Source organism: Bombus terrestris, chromosome 9 (genome assembly GCF_910591885.1).
Source record: "Bombus terrestris chromosome 9, iyBomTerr1.2, whole genome shotgun sequence".
NCBI classification, from domain to species: Eukaryota; Metazoa; Arthropoda; class Insecta; order Hymenoptera; family Apidae; genus Bombus; species Bombus terrestris.
Window position 1 is genome coordinate 13,362,556 of NC_063277.1, and position 22,885 is coordinate 13,385,440.

General features: G+C 41.1%; 3 protein-coding genes across 10 annotated transcripts in view; 1 reads left to right on the forward strand and 2 right to left on the reverse strand.

Moving 5' to 3' along the window:
• The window catches only part of LOC100644810 (heterogeneous nuclear ribonucleoprotein K), a 93,434-nt gene that overhangs the window by 65,320 nt on the left and 5,229 nt on the right, over positions 1 to 22,885 (forward strand). For all 7 annotated transcript variants that reach the window (XM_012311982.3, XM_020864399.2, XM_048408455.1 and 4 more), the window contains 2 exons: positions 21,648 to 21,776; positions 21,989 to 22,406. In XM_012311982.3, the coding sequence (XP_012167372.2) occupies positions 21,648 to 21,776; positions 21,989 to 22,406 (547 nt within the window). The remainder of the gene's footprint in view (positions 1 to 21,647; positions 21,777 to 21,988; positions 22,407 to 22,885) is intronic.
• On the reverse strand, positions 10,695 to 14,328 carry LOC100648214 (cytochrome b5). The gene is made up of 2 exons (XM_003397758.3): positions 14,041 to 14,328; positions 10,695 to 11,546 (listed from the first exon to the last, which is right to left on the reverse strand). Exon 2 carries the CDS (start codon positions 11,509 to 11,511, stop codon positions 11,125 to 11,127), a length of 387 nt encoding a protein of 128 aa, XP_003397806.1. The 5' UTR covers positions 11,512 to 11,546; positions 14,041 to 14,328; the 3' UTR covers positions 10,695 to 11,124.
• LOC100648100 (cytochrome b5) lies at positions 17,309 to 19,520 on the reverse strand. Of its 2 annotated transcripts, none has more exons than XM_003397757.4 (3): positions 19,377 to 19,520; positions 18,148 to 18,465; positions 17,309 to 17,626 (listed from the first exon to the last, which is right to left on the reverse strand). In XM_003397757.4, the coding sequence occupies exons 2-3, from the start codon at positions 18,425 to 18,427 to the stop codon at positions 17,490 to 17,492; spliced, it is 417 nt and encodes a 138-aa protein (XP_003397805.1). In that variant the 5' UTR covers positions 18,428 to 18,465; positions 19,377 to 19,520; the 3' UTR covers positions 17,309 to 17,489. The 2 variants fall into 2 exon arrangements, with proteins under 2 accessions (XP_003397805.1, XP_020720060.1); XM_020864401.2 differs by lacking the exon at positions 19,377 to 19,520 and adding an exon at positions 18,807 to 19,253.

Consider the following 22,885-nt stretch of genomic DNA (forward strand, 5'->3'; position numbering starts at 1 on the left):
TATTCTACTTATTTTATCAATCTGTTGTTTCATTCGCATCGCTTCTGCTTCGTAATGTAAAGTATTAAGCAAAGTAAAATTTCAGCTTTCCAATAAATATAAAGTTCTAATACTTATAGCCGACAGTTTACGTAACATACACCTTATTTATATATAAATTTGTTGGATCATTAAAAGTACCGAACATTCTACAAATACAATTATTATTTTAATTTATTAACCGCTTCGATTATCTTTCGATATCATTGATCATCCACGACAGACATGACCTCAATTGCAAGTGTATCGGTTCTGAGTGACTACCAAGTCAAGCTTGTGTTAAGCTTCGCCTTTCGTACCTACGATTGGAGATACTACGTGTGACGTTGCATATTTTTGAACGTATCCTTTTAGCTTGAAAAGTTCTAATTAAACGTGCAAGGAAATGTGTTCTGTTAATTGCGCCGTGGTTAACATTTTGGTTAATAGCAGTTTGGTATTTCCAGGATGTTCCTTCGAACGTTAAACAGGTTTACAAAGTTACGGTGGTTGGTCGTCGCCACGGTCACCGTCCGGTTTTCTCATTCGAAAGCCGTTCGAATCGGCTCGCCCGCTCGTAATTACACTCATTCACCCCTGTTTTGCCCTCTTCTCTTCGCTCAATTACGGCGACGCGTTCTGAAAAAGTGTATTTCCCTTCTGGTTTAGGGTTCGTTAACCGGCAAGGACGAATTGACTCTCGCCGATTCCGCGGTCGTATTAAAACTTTTCGCTCTCTCCTATCTCTACCAGACGTTTACACGCCCTGTTTCCTCAAATTGCGATACATGACGTATTTCTTGATTGAAAGAGCCTGTTTGGAAACGAATGCTCGAAATATAAAGTTGACGCGGTAATAGATACTCCACAAGACTGGAGGAAAAAATTCCATGACGCGAAGGTAGATTGACGCGATAATTGGCATGAACGGCGAACGATACAATGAAAAACGTTATGATGAAACTCTTCGTTTTCCTCCGACAGAATGGTAATGTGTAACTGATGATCGTTAGGGAATACAGAGGAAATCTTTAAACGCGGATATGTACTAACTTCGACCATTTTTACGTGACCATAGTTTGTTGTTGATAATGATAGGTCTCAGGGAACGTGACCACTAACTTTTGTCGTTCGGAGCTGCCCGAAGCCTTACGTAAGCGAATTTCATGGATAACAACGATCGCGTAATTGACTCACCAGTTATTCGCGTGACGTATCGATTAGCTTGCTTGATTATCAATGAGGAACATGTTACTCGTGATCGAGAATGAAATCAGTGAAATAGACGTCACGATATAGCAATAATCGAGCGAATTAGTATGTAGTGTCTGTAAAAAAACTCTGTAAATTCTTTTTCGACACGTCTAAATTACTTGACATTTTATTAATTGATAACATTATTATTGTAAAAGTAGCAGCTTTTCCACTGCGGAAGGTAAAGAGACGAGTTCGTGGAGAGTAGCGAGAAGCTAGATCGATAACAATCGTGCCATCTAACGTAGTCGCTTGAAAGCTCATCGTGTCGTAGCACGTAACTCATTCTTATCCGCTTTTTTTAATCATGATGTAACTTTAAAAAAAAAAAAACGAGCAAATTAGAAAGAAACTACGATGTCATTAAAAGATTTAACGAGTGAATTCAGTCGTACATAAAATATTATTTAAAAACATCATTTCTTTCGATATAAAGCTATTGTCTGAATCATCGATAAAAATCGATGGCTTTCCTTCTTTTGGTTTTCGCAATGGTAACTCGTGTGTCTCCGATTTTCCTGTCGCATATTAGCATATAGCCGATTATACATTGTCGAATGCGATGCACGAGACTTTATAATATCGTACATGCAAGTTGCATGAACGCTTAACGTCGAAAAAGCTTGTAGCTTTAAATCCCACGAAGTCTGCGACGCAAAAACCGTGGAATTCCGGGTCACAACGCGACGCGACGCGTTTCTTTTTAACCCTTCTTTCGTCAGCGGCGACGAAGTTCTCGTGCTTCCTAAATAACTGCGCGGCACGGCAGGGGGTAGCAGCCAGAAGGGTAAAAAAGCTCTTCCCTCGCGAAGCTCGAAATTAATTCCAAGAAAATACCCTAGATAATTATGCACACGCGATGCCTTTATTATTATCCGTTACCCATGACTGTCTACACGGACATAGTCACGTCGAATTTTCTCGAATTCTTCCGAAAGAATACACACTCTGCAGAAGAGCTGATTTTAAAAAGTTTACAGATGAGCCGAAATTCTATTTTCAGAAGAAAATAATTCATCGAGATTGAGTTTCGTTGCTTCGATGTTGTTATAGCTGGAGCCATTTTAGCTGGAATTTGTCGTATTTGATATATTGCTTCATCGAAAACTTCAATGCGATTCCATAGATGAAAATTGGATTAATTCCGCGCGCATGGATAACATTTTAAGATAATTCTAACAGCGTTTGCAAATTTGGGACTCTCTTGTAAAAGAGATACGAAAGAGTATCGCGTTATCGAGCGAAAACAGCCATAGAAATCTGATTTACTTTGTACGAGCCATTTACGAACCAAACCGATCGTCAAATCCATCGAGATCGTTTGGTTTCTGAAAAACTATCTCTGCCAGGGTTCTGAGTCTTTTTTATATCTCGATATCGCTTTAAAAAAATTTTTAGTGTACTTGGCGTTGGAACGACAGATCGCTTGTAACAATGATTCTTTCACATTCTTTCGAAGCTTAAAGAAATTCGTATTAAAGACTCGTATACGTGAGATAAAGAGTACAAAATGAGAATTTATCTATCTTCTCAATCGTTTCTCCAATAGTCAGACTTTAGGGTCTTCCTGGTGCTCTTTGGTGCTCGGCGCCATGTGTTGCTATGGGCAGTTCTCGAAGGTCCACGCAGCACGCAATCCAAACAGGTGCTAGCGAACCAGGTAACGGACGGTTTCTAACAGCTGCCACGCCAGGTGCAGCTGCCTTGCCCGGACGTCGTGACACGAGGCAACAGGAGCTTTTCACGTACGGTCTCCTTCTCTTTCCGATTTCCTCCGGTTGCCTTTTTATCCTGGAAAGCGTATCACTCTACAAATATTCCCTTTTCTCCATTTTCCTATCTGTTTTATCTTCTTTCGTCCGTATCTCTTTCTTTATCGAGTCGATGATTTATCTAGACTATCTTCTAGAATCGTGCAGGGTTTTCTGAAGAATTTTCTCCGAGGCGATGGTTTAATTAGATAGCTCGACGTTGGATGAGAAATTTATTTGAGATTGCTTAAATTCAAAGTGGTAATCTCAAACCTGAGGATATATAGCATAATCGCAGTCCGACTATTATCGAATAACGCAGTCGAGTTATAATAGCTTCTCCAAGCTCCTCAACCTTGGCTCGCTATAATAGTGCTATACTGCATTCTTCAGTCATATTTGTTTTACCTACTTCCAAGAGACGATAACTTCTTGTTATTTACACTTTCTGACAATTTTCTGCCATGTACTTGTTTTACTTTTACGTACGTCCATAATCAAAGCGTGTAATATGTACTTTAATTTAGCGATAACAAATTCACAAATAGATAAATGTACGCCACGACCGACTCAAGGGAAAACGTCTCTAGAAAAATTTCCAATGAGAATCGTTGAAAAAAAGTTACGATCAAGGGTTGAATTTTCCAGGTGAAGAATTTTTGAAAATTACGACTCTGTTGGAAACTTGGAACTGTTCGGAAACGTTCCCTTTCCTCCCCTTTCCCGATCGGCGACCGGCACATTCGAACAGGCCGCGCAACTTTCCCTTTTCCCGGGGGTACGGTTCGGGTCACGATGCAAAGCTGCACGGTAAGACCCGGAATAATGAAAAGCAGCGGCTGGTAATTCCGTTCGTGAATGAATGAAGGTGGGTGGAGTCTGAACAGCGGCCGAAACGGAATCAGGGGCGCATGACAGTCCTTCGAACCCTCTGCCTTTTCAGTTCCCGGTCGATCGTCCACGCGTGAGGATCCTCGAGTTCGTCCTCCGGGGGCCCTCTTTCTTCCCTCGAGTCTCGTTCCTCTTGTCGATCGAATGGATCTCTCGCTTGCGTCGCCGCGATCATTCGCCTTGGTGTTTTCTAAAAAACATGACGTTCCCTCTACGACGATGCATACTGGATTTTCCAATTTTATGGGATTTTTCGGAGATCATAGGTACGCGCTTTCTTGAGTTTTTACAATTTCGCTCTTTGTCGATTTTTGATAGTCGATAGATTGCGAGCGTAATAATCCTTTTGCTTTGTCCTTGTTACATAGCGTTGTTGTATATTTTTCATTTTTTATTTCTATGTGTTTTGCATCGTTTCAGTTCACCAGTGAAAAATTAAAGGGAAAAACAGACACTTTGAGATATTGTTTCACAGATTCGCTGCTTACCGGTGCATCAATCGGGAAAGTTGCGAGAGATAAACACGTTTTAATCGAGTAAATCATTCTTTCTATGTCGTGGATAATTAGTCCGATACGTTCATATAATTGCGAACTCTCTTTGCTTCAACGTGTTCGTATCATCGCGTCACTTTCGATTAGTTTGAATTCGTTCGTTTTTAAATATGAATTATACGATTCGAGATTAATTTCAATTTTTAAGAATTTTAAAGGAAAGCCTGTAGTTTTAAATCAACGCTTCCCAATGTATCGTTTAGTTCATCTTCTAAATTTGCGCTATGATGATCGGATTTAACCACGTAATACGCCTTATTGCTACCATCGCAGCGAATTAGACGTAAGTGTCCGACTCCGTGTACAAAACGGAGAATACAAGTTGGACAAGTGACTAACCACGAATTCCTGCTATTTCCAGCCAAAGCGTCGAGAAAACGAGCGAAATCATTCCTTTAACGACCAACCTTTGCAGGGGAGGTCCTTCCTTCGATGCTATTATCGGTTTCCTGCTCGGACGGAAACGCTCTAGTTTCCAAGCCGCGTGTTTTTCCACTAACTTTTCCAGAATTCACATTGCCGTGCGCAATTTCTGAAACTCGCCGCCTTTCAATCTTATTCCCGTGCATTTGCAAATTCCTAGAACTCTTGAAACTCTTCCAGTAAGTAAGTTCTACTTCAATTATTTGCTTTTGTAACTTACTCGATTATCTTCGTTCCTATGTTATTTGTACCTTCACCGATATATTTCGGAAGTCGTAGTTTAACCCACTCAACGCCTCAATATCGGCATCTGTACTCCGAATTGATGACGCCGTATTTATCGAATTCGTTCCATGAACTATTAATCGAAAATCAAAGTTAAATTAAATTAAATTAGAGTATTAAATTTATATAAACTAAACTTTCTTTTAAATCTGCGCCTTTCCTCCAGTCACAAGAGGACGAAATTAAAATTATGCTGAAAATGAGACCGATTCATGGGGGTACGTTTCAATTACTTGTCCGACTCGTTCTCCTTTTCATCGCGGCTCGGGTCACGTTTTCACGCGCGAAATAACAGCGAGGGTGGCGTAATCTCGAGATCGCCGTTGTTGGTCGACGTTTCCCTTCGGTAATTACGTAATATGCCCCGCGCGAGACGCGAGGTCGCGCGGTGACGAACGTAAAAATGCTCACGTGAGAGTCGGATCACAGTCGCCACCCTCTATTTCTTCTTTCTCCTTCTCTCGACGAAGGGTGACGCAGAGTCGAGAGATAAGCGAACGAGATCTCGCGTGTCATTTCGTCATAATTCTTGACGGTAATTTATGCTTTTCGCAGAAAAGTTGGTGGAACCGGGGGGAATGGTAGGAATAGAAAACTAAAAACAGACGCGGATGGTTTGGGAAAAGGTCGTCAGGAGATGGAAGAAATAGCGGAAACGCGAAAACAGAACCACTTTGCCGGGGACAATATCGTATGTTTGAGCTACTCCGTAAAATAAACAGCGGCTGTCTTCCTCCGGTTTTTCGCATTTTCATACGTTGTTTCAACTCCCCCGCCTCAAACAAGCCCCCTGTCAGCGATTGTTAGCGAAAGGTAAACTTTGGATGCGTACTTTCATTCCGATCTTTTTTGATTTTATTTGACCGTTGCTTATTTCCTCTGGCTGTTGAGTTTCTTTTTCCACGTTGTTCTTCCTTGTTTGTTTGTTTGTTCCTTGGTAAATGTTTCTTTAATTCCACTCTGTTCCATGGCGTCGCCTTTAATTTCTGTTTTATCGAAAATTATTTCAGAAACTATGACTCGTAGTCTGTTTTTTCTTTTCAGCTCCATCTTTCCTTTTTTTTTCCTTTTTGCTTTTTTTTCTTTTCGCAATCTTCACTACACACACGTTTGTCTTCTTTTCTTGGGTTTATTGCTGAGTTCCGTAGGTATGTCCCACGCTGTGTTTCGCATTAGTTCATCCAGCTCCACTTTGCCACTCTATTTTTCTTGCCGTCGTTTTCAATTTCTTCCTCCACGCTGCACTTCCTTTTCTTTCCGCAACTGCTCCATTATTTATTTCTCTTGTTTTCGCTACATCTCCTCCACGACAATTCCTCAGCCGCCTTATTCTCTTTTTCATTTTATTACTAGCTCAACATTTCTTCCATCAAGATCCTCCAGTCTCTCTGACAATACTCCCGCTTTAATCCTGTTCACATTCTTTTCTTCGTTCCGCTTATTTTTGGCTCACTTCTTCCCTTTTAATTCCATTTCTATCATCCCTCGATTCTTTCGCGTATTTCCCCTAAATTCCTTCTCTTACTTCGCTCGTTTCCGCGTTCCTCCGACAGAAGTTTTCCATTGAATGCTCCACATCGTCTTCGTTTCACTGCCCCAAAAGGAGGAACGGAAGAGAAAGAGGGAGAGATTCTCATGAGAAAGCAGTCCCTGCACGAGCCCGTATTCTTACGCAACCAACCAACCGCACCGATGTACGACTGTTTATTAAAAAGCTTTTAGCGATATTAGACTGTCCACGAGAAAATTTCCTTCGAGCGACGAAGCGTGCCGTGAAATTTTACCGGACTCGCTCGCCCCTTCCATTCGTTATCGAGATATAGATGGGAAATTGGGCGAGAAAGTTGGCGTCGATGAAATCTTTCGTGGCAGATTTATCTATTAGCAATAGAGTAATTTATCCGAAAGAAAAGAGAATATTTTGCCAAGGAACGCTTCTACGAGGAACTGGTTTATAGGATTAAAATTGCTTCTATTCTGGCATACAAGGAATGAAATACGAAATTCGTTTTTCTTTTACGTTTGAAAAAAATTCGCGAATTCGTGACGGAATGAAAGGAGGAAAATTGCACGTTTTTTCGCCTGGTCGGACCGGACAATAACCGTAAACTATTTTACAACCCGCTACCGATCGAATTTATTTCTCCTAGGAACGATGCTTCGTTACGACTACGAGAAAAAAGAAAGAAATGAAAAAAAGTTGGAAAAATATTTCTCGACATAGCGAATGAAGTATCAGAACGTATACCAGAGGCGAAGGAAAGAGACGATAGAGGAAACCTTTGAAAACTTGTTATTACATAGTCCCGGTTTGTCTCCTTTCGTATTTTCCACGTTCTCTTCGCGTTACGAGAAATGACAGAATTACGCGACTATTTTCCCCGCTCGTCCTTGTTGACCGATCGTCGTCGGCACTCGTATCAAGCCATTTCGACTTCAGATTAATTCAAACGTACGAAAGAATTCCTGCCTCGATCTTGTTCCTTTCTCCTCGATGGCAAACTTATCGTTTAAAACTCGCGCAGATTTTCCAAGAGTAAAGTGGGATAATTGAGATCTTCGAACCCAGAGAACGAGAGAGCGCTTAGTTCATCTTAAATCGATTAACTCTCGGTGATTAGCGATCGAACATCGCTAAAGTCCCAACTAGTGTCCAATAAACTCCGCAAAGTCATCAGAGTGGCAAGCTGAAGCATTAGGAGCTCGCTTTCGCCCAATTACCGCGGTCTTTGATGCGTGAATAACCGCACACGCTCATAGAAACTTCTCACCTGTGGCGCGCATCGATGCGTGTTCGCCGTTGACGCTAATTGTCGAATTCTCGCGCGATCGTTAACCGATTCGCGGCCAGCGTCCTGCACTTCTTTCTACAGAAAGTACTGCCGGTCGTCACGAGCGTGACTTCCGCTCCGTTTCATCCCGAAGAGCTCGCTTTCTTCCGATAGGACGCGGTTTGCGGTGTACGGGCTTGGATGACCGGTTGACATATGTGGAAAACCGTACATCCTTCCCGTGCGGCGGCCACCATCTGCCTCCTGTGCTGGCCGGCGGCCGCTTCTCGACCGCACTCTTCCGCCCACCCTCTCTGTCGTTTCTTTCTTTTTGAGATTGAGGTCGAGGAACAAGGGATCGTTGTTACGTAAGGAGTCTATTCTGCTGGCTCGTGGTCGATCCTGGTTTTGCTCGTGAATTCCTCGCCCTTTGCTTCTTCGAGTGTTAAACGTATCCTTTTCGTTAAGTTGTTTAAAAAAGGTAATATCAGGACTTTTTTGATAAATGAAGAAAATTTGCGAGGCGATGAGGCAAAGGCGTTGCATTAATCCATTTACACGGAATAATAGAAGAAAATAATACATAGGCCGTTGGTTAACAAAATCATTTGTAAGAAGCGTAACGCAAAAAGGCCTTTGACGTTCCTTCGAGGAAATACCAACGAATTTATCGCACAATCTAATATTTTCTCGTATAGATCAGTCTTGTTAAAATCATTTCTTGAATTTGCTTAAAGAATACTTGCGTGTTGCTATCGGAGCATTCTTTAGGCGCCTATTATGTACGAGGGAAGAGTATAACTGTAACGATGACGAGCGGAACAAAGGTAGCCGTAACGACGACGAGCAGGGCAAAATGCAACAATTGCGTGCAGTGTCTCTGCGAGACACCGGAAGATGGTATAGGTTATAATAAGTAATTGAATTACCCTGAATATATTAGAGGCGACTGGCGAATGGCGAAGATAACGATGATGGTAAACACGAAGGGGAAGAAATCAGGAAGAAAAATAAGGATACTCGAGGAATAAGTTCAGGGGTTTGAAACGAGGCAAATCGATCGGAAACCGCATCGGTTCTCGTCTCATATCGATTAAGTGGTTTTCCTCGGATAACGACGGAATATTTAATAATATCTTTCGATCATTTGTCACTCGCGAAGAATTCTTCACTGACGCAGGAAGGTATCTCGGCTATGTTGTCGATTCCGGACAGCTTGACATCGATTCGGAAAATAAAGTGGCTTCTTAATCTCCTTGAATTTCGTTTGCAAGTAAGAAGAAGCCATTGGAAACAATAATGCTCGAGAATATTGGCTTGATTTTTTTCCGAGGCCGATCCTTGAGACAGATTTATTGGCTCGTTCGGACAAGAGATTATTGAATTCTTCGAATTTTCCTGTCACAGGTTAAAGACGTCGATGATATAATCCGATTGATAGTTGCAATTGCATATTGAAGATCGGCTGCGAACAAATACTATAAATATAAGCAGGGTATTTCCGTTATTAAAATATAAAATAGGAGTAAGAGACGATCAGAGACAACGGTTCTTTAAATAATTTCATAGCGTTGCGCATGATCGATAGAAAATAACAATAGAATTATACGATGACGATTTATCTGACCTTATCGACCGATACCCGTTTGATCTGACGCGATATGGTATCTTTATATCTAATAAAACATTTACGATTTTTCGAATACATTTATCCAAGTAAAAATTGCCCATTTGGTTAAAACACGCGCAAAAGACTAGCCATCCTTAGGTCATTCTTGTCTGCCCTCCGATATTCCATCCCCTTTTCGACCTTTTTCGCATTGTTAAATTCTCTCGCTTCAGTCGACACCGACAGTCGGTTCGCTTCGTTAATACCTTTGATTTTCTCCCAATTAGTATAGCGAATTATTCATCGCCTTTGTTTGCCAGCTCCTCGGCAGAATAATAAGGTCGAGATGATCCATACAGGAAATTATATATCGATGAAAATTTACATTCTTGCTTAATTGAAGTCGGCGAACGATTTTCATTAATCACCTTATGAAAATTGATGGAACCATATAATCGCGTCTCACTGTTCAATTAAAAAACGAAAGAGCAGAGAAGCTATGAATTTCCAGCCTCGATATATTGAGTTTCCGCTGCGAATTAAAATCGGCGCGAAGAGTTAAACGATTTAGGCAGTCAAATGGAGCGTGATCGGTGGTGGAATCGACGAGAGCTTAATTTACACTAGCGCTACGTGATCCGCATGCTTCGATTTGTTTTCGCCTCGATGGAGTTACAGGAATCGGTGAATTTTCGGTGGGCAATATAGCGAGAGGTAGAGAGACGGACGAATGTCTTTTCGAGATCCAGCGAAATGAAAGGAAGTCCGATCGATCTGATCGCGCTGCTATGCCTGCTCTTCCTCTCATTGAAAACTTGTAACGAGGCTTTTGTAATGCGAGGCATTCGAATGCAAATGCCCGACGGGCTTCTTCGCTACAGTTCGCTGAGAAACGACGTCGATTTAACGATTATCTTGGTCGAGAGGAATCTGCGGTTTCAACACAGGTTCGAACGCCATCTCATTGCCCGGTGCAGATTACAAATACCATTGATTTGTAATTTTTCCTTCGTTTGCTACGATAAAATATGAAAAGGACCGTGGCGTCGATGGGGTGATCCGATGTAGAAAACGAGTTTGATGGAATTAAACGAGAAAAGCTGATTGAAAAGTAGGAAATTCGTCGATTAGAAGCGTGTATAGAAAAATGGGATTTATTTTTTTAAAACATGCGCATAAAAGATAACAGGAAAACGATTTAAAGAGGAACTTTGAAAACGATTCGTGGGAAAATTACGAGGGCTTATTTCTATTCTATTTTACAAGTAGAAATCCAAAATCCTTAGGTAGGTAACATTCTTGCGATTCATCGTTATGTCCATCGGTTACAAGAGTTGGACGGGACAAGTTTCTTTAAATACATTGCAGAATTCTATTCAACCTCACTCAGCATTCGAACGTTGTAATGCAGCGACGTGTAACGTTAAAAAAAAAAAAAGAAAAAAGAAAGAAAAAAAAGAAAGAAGATAGTCACAGTAGTCTCATATACACGTTAACGCGGAACGGCGATTTTCTCTAGCACTCTCGTTCTTTTCTTCGCGATAGAACACGTATCTTATCTATCGAAATTATAAGTACACGAAGTACGCGATGGCCATTATGACGACTAGGCCACCAACCCACAACATAGGCGATATTCCTTGATCCTGTTTGTTTTGGCTATCTTTCGAGTAACCCGCCGGCCACGTCTGCTTAGGCATGCTGCCGTTTTTTTCTGCCTCGACCAATTCGCCGACCTTAAAATTCTTCATTAAATCCAATGCATCTTTAGAGTGACCCACGTCGTCGAAGTCCTCGGAAGCGTCCTTGCCACCGTGATCCAATAGAACCTCCTCGCCACCTGGATGTTCGTTTAAAAATTTCGTCAGATCGTACACATGGTCGTGTATGATTATCAACGTCTTATCCTTGCAGTTGAGGCTAGCAACTTCGCTCCTCGTATACTGTTTACTCATGCTTTCGATGGAAATCTTCAATTACAGCAAAAATCCTGAAATTACAGAATAGATTAGTTTAATTGTTTTAAAGTTATAGCAGATACATATTGGATGGGATCGAATAACGCGATAGAAAGATTAATGTTCTTTTCTTTTGTTTGAAAAAAAAGAGGGACAGAGAAAGACAGCAGTCGACTAACTATGAAATTCTTCTCATGTTTCAAGTAGGAATTAATAGTTCATGCGACTTATCTTGTCAGTGAAAGAATTATCGGAAGAAACGGTATTACGTAGCACAGTAATGCAAAAGGTTCGGTCTCTTTCAATCGATATAGCTGATAGATAATATGCGAAGAATAAATATGAATAATATTTACGAGAGCAGATTTAGCGATTCGGAGTTTCAATAATTGTTTTGTTGTTTCTAAAGATGTTTGCGCTGCAGATTCGGGGCATGACCTATATATACTCCTATATAGTATAAGCGATAAATATTTATGTATTTCGGGGAACAGCGAACAAAAGACGATACATAGATGAAACGTAAACGAATTCCTATTGTCATGCCAATCGAATAACGAATAATCTTCTTCGTCAATTACAATTTACACATTGTTTCGACGTGTCACAAAATTTAGAAAAATTGCAATTGCTTTCGTAATAATAGGAAAGTACAGTTACACAATGAATTTTAAGCAACATTCGTTTTAATTTTCATATGGAAAGATTATAACAAAATTATATGTTGATCTGTGTCGTGTTTATTCGTCGGTTATTATTCAAAGTAATAATTTTGGGGGACGATGGAATAAATAACGCTTCGCATGTTGAGTAACAATTTGAACTTTTCAACTTACGAGATCGTCGTATTTGGCCAGATACGCGTCTCATAACGAGGGCACCAGCGGATAATGTTAATTTCGCGTTGATAAAATGTTCGATCGATAGAGCTACGATATCTCATTTGTTTCGTTAGTCAGCAGAACGTTCTTTTTCGACAGATAATCAATAACGATTTTATCGAGGTCCTTTGTCCCCTCATTCGCTTGATGTCCGTTATTTGTCGAGTTGATTGTTCTTGTACTCGCGACACGATAAACGTCTCGCGAAACGTTTCATTATGTAATGATCGATCGATGCTAGAGAGATAATGACAATTGCAATACCAATAACTGAGTTAGATGCGAATATATTATATATGTCGCGTTTTTCGTGTTTACAAAACTTGTAGTATGCCTTTGGTTACAACTCGATTCTAGTTCAAGGTAATAATCTCAAGATAATTAAAAAGTGAGATTTATGCATCTGATGTCAAGTGGTAAAATTTCATTTAGTCATTTTGAGACAAATCTCGTTCGGACGGAGGAAGAAAAAACGAAGATATTGTCGATAAATCTATGGTTAAATATTCATCGTTGAAACAATTATTTGCAAATTGATGTTTTCGAGGTGTTATAGTCTTGACCTAATTCACAAAAGTTGTTTTGCATTTCAACTTCTTCGACAATATGATAAGGGCTGTTTGCAGTTATTGTCGTTTCAGGAGGACTATTTTAAAGATTACATAAATACGAAACAAAAATTTGCAAAAAAGCTATAAATTGCGGCGGCAAGAATTTGCCGATGTTCTCGCGAATATAAAAAGATAAAAGAGTATATAAATATTTTCGATGCTGTTGCGAAACAGATTCTAACTCGCACGAAGGCATATGATTTTCGGCGTCATCATCCATGATTACGCCAAGGTCATCCAGATTACCCAATCGGCACGAGCGACGATTCTCTGCTTTTTCTAGCGACACAGTATCGTATAAAACTTTCCACGAGCCCGCTGATGAAGAGATATCACTAATCACGACGATATTTTTACGGAGCGAATATCAATCAAACGGAGGCAACGAGATTCGAATATTCGAGCGGTGGCGTGATCGATCGAATAATTAAATCAGCCTTGATGCAATTAAATGTCAAACTTCCTTATATTTCGTTGAACGTGCCAGTAAGATGACTTCATAGTCAGTTGCACTCAATGGGAGATCCTAATAACTGTTACCTTGAGAACATAGCGAATTACGTCATTCTTTGTATTCACAAGAAACTATTTCGTTGTAAGCATACTGGAATAGTTATTTACAGCATTGATAAAATCAGGCTGTCGATCTAATTCTAAAGGCATTCGGATCGTTCAGGATTCGCGTCATCGATTATTTTTTATTTATTTAAAATTACACGTAATCGTGAAGACTTGAACGGTAAAACGACGAAAAATACGCAGCGCACTGCACGAAAGAGGCTTATCGGTTGTCGAAGGTACAAATATTCGAAAGGAATAATTTAAATCGGTCGGTCGTCCAGGCGGATCAGTCACCGAGGAGGGACGCTCGATCGAAGCGCCTCTTTTCCGCGTCGGCCATGTCTGTTCTGGCCGGAATCGAAGGTTCCATGCGACGCACGAACATCACACGTTATTCGTTCACTTCCTATGCTGATGCCCGAAGTCGAAACTGCGTCCGTTGTTTATTAGAAGCAGAACACCTGACCACGTACCTTCTCGTTTACGTTTCTTCGCCTTTAAAACACGGCTTGTCCCTACCGCTTCTCGTGCCTCGACTGCTCTCAAATTGTCGGATTCCTTGGTCGATTCTCTGCGACCCGTAGCGCGGCGTGACGTGCTTCTATGTATTCTCTCTACCTCTCTGTGGGAGAAACGTGCCGAGGAAAGAACGCGGTTGAACGAAAAGGGAGGAACGATGGTCGAACGATCCGCTCTGGCGAGTTTGCTTACGACGCTGCACCGGCACAAACACTGCCGCCAACCAGGTCAGCTCGTAGTAGCTTTATCCTTGCCCCCTCTAGATGCTGCCCCACCATGGGCCCCTTATCATCTTCGACTCCCACTCGTTCGCCATCTCCTCTCTTCTCTCGCTTTGTCATGCTGTACGGAGAGAAGTGGAAACCCAACGTTGGAGAAATTATTGCCCGCGTGGGTCCATATTTCTTCTTGGCATTGTTATGTGTATAGGTCGATGGTTTGTTAGACGAACCTAAAATTGCCCTAATATTAAAGATGTTCGTGTCCGTTGTACAAATTGACACGAAAGGAACGCAATCGTAAATGCTTTTTTCTTGGGAAGGTTCAATGACAATAGCAGGACTTGGAAGCGTATAAGAACGACGTTCTTGCAAATAACTTGCAGTTGTTCGTGGAGATTTTTGTTCCACTTTTAACTCCTGAATAGCATGTTTTTTTTTGCATCACACTGTATTTATACGACTTCGTTAGAAACGCTAATGGAGGTCTCGTTGATTGGTCGTATCCTGTTCTGCAAATTTTGCTTTGCTCGGGTATTATGTACTTTGCTACGATCGATCGATAGACGTGTCAGGATCGATCCATCGTGCACGTCACTGGACGAAACAAAAAGTTCGTTTTATAATTATAAGATGTGTCGTTACGTATTAATGAAAAGGTGTTGCAAATACATATGCGTACATTAAAAATGATATGTTAAAAGGTGGAAACGTTATCTTCCTATTTGTATTGTTTGTCGATAGTTATAGCAGTTCTACAAATTTTACGCATGGGAAGGATCCACAGCATCGTGACGTAATATTTGATAATATTCATAAAATAACTTAACGAGTGTACCGAACGCATCATAAATTCCCCTATGAAAATTTCGCTAGTAAATACGGCGTTTCGAAAAAAAAGGAGGATCCGAGAATCACGGGCCATTGCGAGATCGTAAGTGACGAGAGTTGACAAACGAAGCAACTGATGAAATTAGTATTCGTAACGATAGCCGTTTTAATAATCGTCTCAACCAATGTTAAGTCGTCTTTAAAACACGTGACGATATTGACGTTTCAGTATTGTGTAAGCTGCGGACATGTACTCTTTCCGCTTCATACTCAATGGAAATGTGAGTCGTTACATACATTTTCCGTGTGAAAAAAAGATAATGATGTGACGTTATGCGGTGTTTTTATGAGAAGGCTACTTTGCAACGAAAGCAGAACGACCTTTTATGATATTCGTGGTAAGTCTCCACGAGGCTAATAAACTCTTGAAAATGGGGTAAGAAAAGGGTAGGACAGGTTCTTGGTTTACTTTCCATATATTTTCATTCATTGGTCGAGTAACATTTTTCCTTTTATCTTTCAAAATACCAGCTACTGAATGTTGTTGATCGAATGTCTTTCCGTGTATATATATGGCCGTGCTAACAGATTATATAATAACGCATACGTTATACGCTTCCACGTCATAAAAATAAAGCAGCAATAATAATAACATAAATCGATAATCGCCGAGTTCCGTGGAGACATGGGACCAGCCTAAATTCGAACTCACCTTGTGTATTGATCGCATTATAACATGCAGACCGACTTTAGTCGCATGCAACTGCACTCAGCTGGAACTGCACTCAGCGCGATCTGTACGCGCTGACCATGTAATGCAACTGCATCTATTGTGATTATCATGCGTTTATATTAATAAAACATCACGCATATACTTAAATTATTCTGAAAGCGTTTCGACTCTAGGCTTATCCTCACTGCGTTGCGAGAATCGTTGCACGAATATCGCACGAAACGCCTCCGATTCCGATTGTTTTCCGACGCGACGTTCGACCTGTTGAATTTTTATCGAAAAATTGCAATTTATGTTTAGGAGAAAAATTTATTATTTATTCCAACGAACTGTACAGAGCCATATATCTGTGTAAAAGATAAATGCAGGTTGGGAAGGATTGAAATCACGTTGCTCCAATTAATTAAACGAACGCATTCAACGTAGTAAATTCTGTAAATTCTCTATATAATTACGTTTGCAAACGAAATAAGAGCGGATGGTAACAAGAACCGCGTGGTAACTAGTAATTTTCCAAATATTCCATCCGTTTGTTTTCACTTTAAAACTCGCTTGTTTGAGCGATAGTTTCCGCTCAATCTCTTTTACAATTATGTGCTTGTTACGAGTATGCAACGAAGTTTTAAAAAAATAGATTGCTTCTTTTTTTTTTACATGTGTGTATCGTATGTTTCATAAAGTTTTATAACATCGAAACAGGAATGTTGGAGAAACGCGCGAACGAAACGGATTCTCGGGCTAAAATGCCGGGTGCAGTCAGTTGAAAACTGCCAGTCACGATGACTAGGAGGCTCTCGTGCCCGACGCGGTTGCTCGATTGTTTGGCGAATCACGCTGCATCAACGAAATTTCTATGCCATGCAGGGATTATGTAGCTATCTCGAGATAATTTCTACGGTGAATATTGACTTCAACGTTGTGTCAATTTTCTACGCGTTTTGCAACTATGCTCCGCCCGTTTAACCGGTCGATATAATAGCGAGATATACAAACGACGCTGTTTACTGGGATGGTTCGCGTGAATGGTTATTGCGATACTAGTCTGCCGATGTGATATAAAAAAATAGCTTGTTTTATTGATCGCGTGTCTGGATACGGGAGTACATCTTGTTCGACTGAATTTCCGTGTCACGAATTTTAATTTAAACGCGCGGCCGACGTGCCAGAATATCGAGGAAAAGATTGAATCTAGCTTGGCCAGACGTTGAAGAACATAATTTCATTGGGCATGTATTTTTAAATATTGAAAAATAGATTGCGATCGGAATTAAATGAAAACGTCTCGACCGACAGCGTTTGAAAAACGAAACGACCAAGATACGACGTTCAGCTCGTGTTGTGTTTCGAAACTCGAACGAAGAAATTGAATCGGACCAGATTCGGTAAGTTTCTTAACGGCTAGATAAGATATTTACAAGCAAAATTCACTTTCTCCGATCGTTTCATTGATATGAATAAATACATTTATTCTATATTAATTATACATTATCGTGCCAGGTTTCTGTGTCATTGGCAAACAGAAGAGAAGAGAAAGAATGAACAGAAACCCCCACTAGAATGCGTAAGAACGAATAATCGTTTTATTCGTCAAGATCGCGCATTTATCCTGACTTTATTTCCTTTACGAGTACCAGAAGTAATAAAATATAGATGCATAGACGACAACAGCAACTGCGATCATCACCGGTAGCCACGGTGACCGTTCGTGTTTCGGTGGCTCGTATTCCCAGGTGTCGTCGTCTATCGTGTCTTGCACGCCTAACGAACAGAGATTAGTTGTTTATGGCTATATAAAATCACATGCGTTTCAGGTTTTTTAAATTTCTTTTTTCAAATGTTTTTTAACGTTTTAACTCAACCGAGCAGAATAACGAGATAGATACATAATTTGCGATTGAAATTAAGATACGAAAATACGACCGGGGTTCGTAAATTAGTCACAATTCTATTGCTTATCAGTTTTCCGATACTATTTATTTCTTGTAGATAGTGGATAATGTATTGCTGGAAGGATGACCGATATAGGAAATCCGATTGGTTATTCCACTCAACACAACCATAAAGATAAACACACGTATTGACCGAATGTGTCACGTATATAAACAAAACAACACATCAACGCGTAACTGTGCTGTCATTTTTCCAGCAATAGTTTCATACGTAAGAAATACCGCACGAATGAGTAAAAAGAACATTTTTTTTTTACCTTCCACGACCTTTTTTTGGTGTTCTTTGTATGACATAAAAATTGAAAATATCATGACAAATAGATAACGTACCCCCGGAAGATGTGCCTGGGGAAGATGCGTCTCCGGAAAGGCTACCGACCACCGTTCCAATTTTGTAGTTCTCACGAAGCTGTATAGCTTCGGTGGTGTGTCCAATGTCGTCGAAACATATCGTCGCGTCTTGTCCACCTAAATTTAACAAGACTTCCTCCCCGCCTGGATGCTCGCTTAAAAATTTTGTGATATCGTACACGCCGTCTTGATACACGATCCATAGATCCTTAGCCGTGTTGTGTTTCGCTACCTCTGCCGCCGAGTAGACCTTTGACATTTTTCTGTTTAATTGTATTCGCCGGTAATTCTTGATATCTGAAGAATAAAAAAGAAATCGGGGGTATTATTTTATTTTTTAAAAGGTCATATCTACATAAAGATAAATTATACATCAGACGAAAGTAAAAATAATGTTGAGATCGATCTTTTGCCTATCTGTTGTACGATACGTGGGACTTATTTTCCCGATATCCCCGACGGAATTTGTAAACTTTCGATCGGGTAGCCAAGTCGAGATTTCACGAGTGTCAGCCTTACGAAATCTATTGTCTTCTCGATCTTTGTAAAATCGTATTGCGGCATCGTTGGTGTCTCAACCGAAAGTCTGCAGTTCCAGTATCAAGCTATGTGTCTTCGGTAACGGCTAAAGTTCGTACCTCGTATTGATTCCCGGGTCATTGGAGATTTCAGATTGTTTTCTTTTCTTATTTTCCGTTAAAAAGATGTCTTGCACAAAGTAATCCTTCCGTTGGGAGCAAAAGAAATGGCGCTGCGCGAGACATCAATCGTCTACAACTGAAGTCAATGGCCACGCGAACATTCCTCTTTTTTCTTCGAGAAAGGCGGTTTCTCGGTCATCTTTCACGTGCATGTTCGTATTTTACGCGACTTCCTTTTCTCGTGTTTCATGATATTCACGGTCCCCTATAGCGGATACATTTTTCGGAGAAAGACGAATATTTCGCGCGACATTCGAAGATCGTCCGATTACGCTCGTTTAAACATTCATGAGCTTTTAAATGTGAATATTTCGTTTTTTACGTTGGTTGTGTGAAAGGATCCGGTAACGCTGTGTCATCGTGACTATCTAGTCGATCTAGGTCTCAAGTGTTTTCAAAGCTTTACAAAGTAGAAAAGTTATATGCTATCTGAATGATAACTGCGAAAACCTTTGACGAAAAAAAAAAAAAAAAAAAAAGAGAAAAAGCAAAATAATCGAGACTTACCTGCATAAAATTTGTCAACCGACGTTATTAACGAGTTCTTGGAGCTTCGCCGGTGATAATATTTTCGAAACAATCGTCGTCGTAGCTAGAAACCAACTGAATTGGCATATTTTTTTTCCTTACGGTGTCGAAGTTCGAGACTCTATAAACGCATAATGATCCGATGAAAATTCATGCGTCATTTGCGCAGTCATTTACACAGAATAGAACTGCGTTATCGATCGATAAATTCTTCATGTGGCTATCGAAATCATGTCCGTTTCGTTTTAATACCAATGCCCACGGGCGTCGGTTTATTTCTCTGGGGAATCGTGAAATAGTAAATATAAATTTGCACCATAGAGAGAACCGTGCAACAAAAGCAAATCGCTCCAAGAATACAATAGATCCTGTCGGTCGGTTTCTATATTACGATTTTCCGAGTAATGGAATGTTTTTGCTCATACAGCGCTATATGTTTCTTGCATTGCAGTACCCGACCATTTAATTAGTATAATCCTTTGTTAATTTGTCTCTGCCGTTAAACAAAGGAGCATAAATCGTGTCTGTATATCCAAATCAGTGTCCGTAGACCATTATCAATTTTTTCGTTATTTTTGTTATACGGCTCATTTACACATGCAAATTTTGCACGTTTCAGTCTACAAGTTACTTTGGTTCGAATTCCCAGAATCTAGATTCTATTAACGCTCGATTTTGTCCATCGTTGATATTTCTGACAGCAGAACGTCGGGCTCGTACGATTCGTACAATTTCTGTTCGTTGATCGATCGTTCGATCGTGAAATTATCTGCGTTTATTCTTTCAATAAAGCTCGTCAAATTATTTGAATCTGTCGGATCGAGGAAGCATCGTTGGTATGCCGTCACACGGTGAGAATTAACGTGTAAAGCGTAAGCGTTAGTTGGCAAACCGGAAGTATTTAATATCTCGAAAGAAACAAGGTGGAATCGAGAGGCAAAGGGTCGAGAGTGATCAGGCAGATTCTGTCTCTGGTAAAAGCGATCCGGTTCTACGTGACCGGATGTCTGCGTTCGGAAACGGATGGATGGATGCAAGGGAAGCGGACGACGCCATTCGCTTTGATCTGTGTAATTAAACGGTGCAATTTCCACACAATGTCGAATATCCATTGCCGGGAACGTGTCTGTTGATTGGATTGCCTCGCGTCGATCTTTTCGTCCTCGCGGGAATGCCGAGCAATTTTCAAGGAGGAACACCAAATTTTGGCAATTGTAATTAGTAGATACATTCGAGATCGAACGACTGGAAAGTGTCAAGTTTTCCACTTCGTTAGATTCGAGTGGAGAGGGCAGACGTTGAAGACCATCAAGGTAGATGAGCACGAACGACAGGGGTGCAATTATCTTTACATCTGCCAGTTCGTTCCTAATCACCGGTTCTCCTTTCATTACGATCCTCCCTGATTATCACGGCGAATAATCGCGTTAATTTCATCGAAACTGTCTCACGCGATTCGACTTTGTTTCAAACCCATTGCAAACGATATCCACGTTGTATTCCCGAGCGGATCAAGCAAAGAAAATGCAAAGAGACGAAACCTGCTGCGAATGTTGTACTCTGACAAACTGAAGTTTGTCACGATTCGTGTGATCAGAAGTCGATCGCTAATTTTAATTACCAGTGTGTTGCACGATATTTCTTTATTTCTTTCTTGCAACCCTTCCCTCATTTTCCTAAGAGAAATCAGAGATCTTGGCACGATAATTACGTTAAAGCGTTTCCAGTAGAGAGAGAAAGAGAATGCAAACGCCTCTGTTGGAGAAAAAGCAGAGAGACGGATTAAAGGTGACCAAATGGCTACGTTTACCGCTTTTAACCCGACCCTGTCTCTGAAAGTACAATCTCGAGAAACAAGGGGCTGTGACTGTTAACCAACTCGAAGCACGCGATCCGACCATTGGCGCCTCAGAATCGCACGACGTGACGTCGAGTTATCGAGCGAATAAACGCGACAACCGTGATCGGTCGCGATTAAAGTTTCACTTTCTTTGCCCGTTTCTCCCCCGCAAAACTCTACAATTTTCTTCTTTGTTTCAAAGAAGTAATTTTATTATCGTTATTATTCGTTATAATCTTTACCTTTCAGCTTACATCACATTTACTTTACTTACATTCCAAACTCTTTTCTTCCTAATATCACTCTATGCATTCAAACGAGTATTTTTACAAATTAACTCGCATCATTAAAACGCATATGTACATTATATATCTACCTTTTTCTAACCGTATGCATTTTCTGTATTACAGAAAACCGGAGCGAGGATCAAGATCTATTCGCACTGCTGTCCTCACAGTACCGACCGACTGATCAGCATTTGTGGCAAACCGAATACCTGCATCGAGTGTATTCGCGAGCTAATCGCCACCATTAAAACCGTAAGTATCGTCGCTTATTTCGTTGCCGATTGGTTGGCAACAACCAAAATTAGAAACACGAAACAATTCTTCTCGAGATCCTTCTCCAATACTTCTGCAAATCCAAGAACTTGGAAACTCAAAAACACCCTTTACACGTCGAATAGAACAATTACTACAACGTCCATCGATGATAGAAGCGATCCTTTTAACATTTTATTCGATTATTTCAGTCTCCGCTGAAAGGCGTGAACAATCCTTACGATCCGCACAACTTCGACGACTACTATGCGGACGACTACGGCGGTTATGGAACGGGTGATGGTGGCCAAGGGAAAGGAGGCGGCTTTGGCGGTCCTGGAGGCCGCGGCGGCGGCGGCGGCGGTGGCGGTGGCGGTGGGATGCCACCGCGACGCGATAACCGTGCTGGTGGACCAGGTGACATGAATCGCGGCTTTCCGCCACCACCAAGAGGTGGACCACGTGGTGGAGGCAGCGGAGGCGGTGGAATGTCTGGCGGGCCACCGGATCGTGGCTACGGAGGTAATTCTCGCGGAGGAGGCGGTGGAGGTGGCGGATACGAAGGTGGACGAGGTGGCTACGGTGGCAACAGGGGTGGCCCGCCGCCATACGCTAGTGGAAATTACAATGGTAAGAGAAGTTGCATCGTAGGATGAACCCCAAATGTTGGGAATTGTCTTTCTGGAGAGTTTGATAAAAAGAGAAGTTTGTACTTTGCGGTTCGACTGCACCACACGTTGCTGGTGGTCACCGGTGGCCGACATTCCTGATGGTTATCGCTAATCGACATTATCACGATAAGCGAAGTATCGTAACGCGTAATATCGATAGCTTTTAGTCTATTTTTGCGCCTCAAGGACGAAACATAAAACTCGCGTGACGGTCAGATGACGGTTAAATTGCATTTTGCCGACATTGTTGTACGGAACGGCTTGAAATTGCGTTACGAATGGCCACTGGTAAAGAACCGTTCGTAATTTTGACCGCGGTTAAATTTAATCCGCTCGTGAATCTTCGGCAAGAAGTTTGGAACAAATGGGGTGAATGGCGAAGTGTCAAGCGGCACTGTTTGCTCCGGCTTAGAGAATATCTATCATCGTACGATCGTT

Coding starts and splice junctions, on each gene's coding strand:
- LOC100648214 (XM_003397758.3), bottom strand. CDS start 11,511: ATGAGTAAACAGTATACGAGGAGCGAAGTTGCTAGCCTCAACTGCAAG.
- LOC100648100 (XM_020864401.2), bottom strand. CDS start 18,828: ATGACCCGGGAATCAATACGAG. Junction 18,466..18,806: donor GACCCGGGAATCAATACGAG/GTACGAACTTTA, acceptor TTTATTCTTCAG/ATATCAAGAATTACCGGCGA. Junction 17,627..18,147: donor CCCAGGCACATCTTCCGGGG/GTACGTTATCTA, acceptor TCTGTTCGTTAG/GCGTGCAAGACACGATAGAC.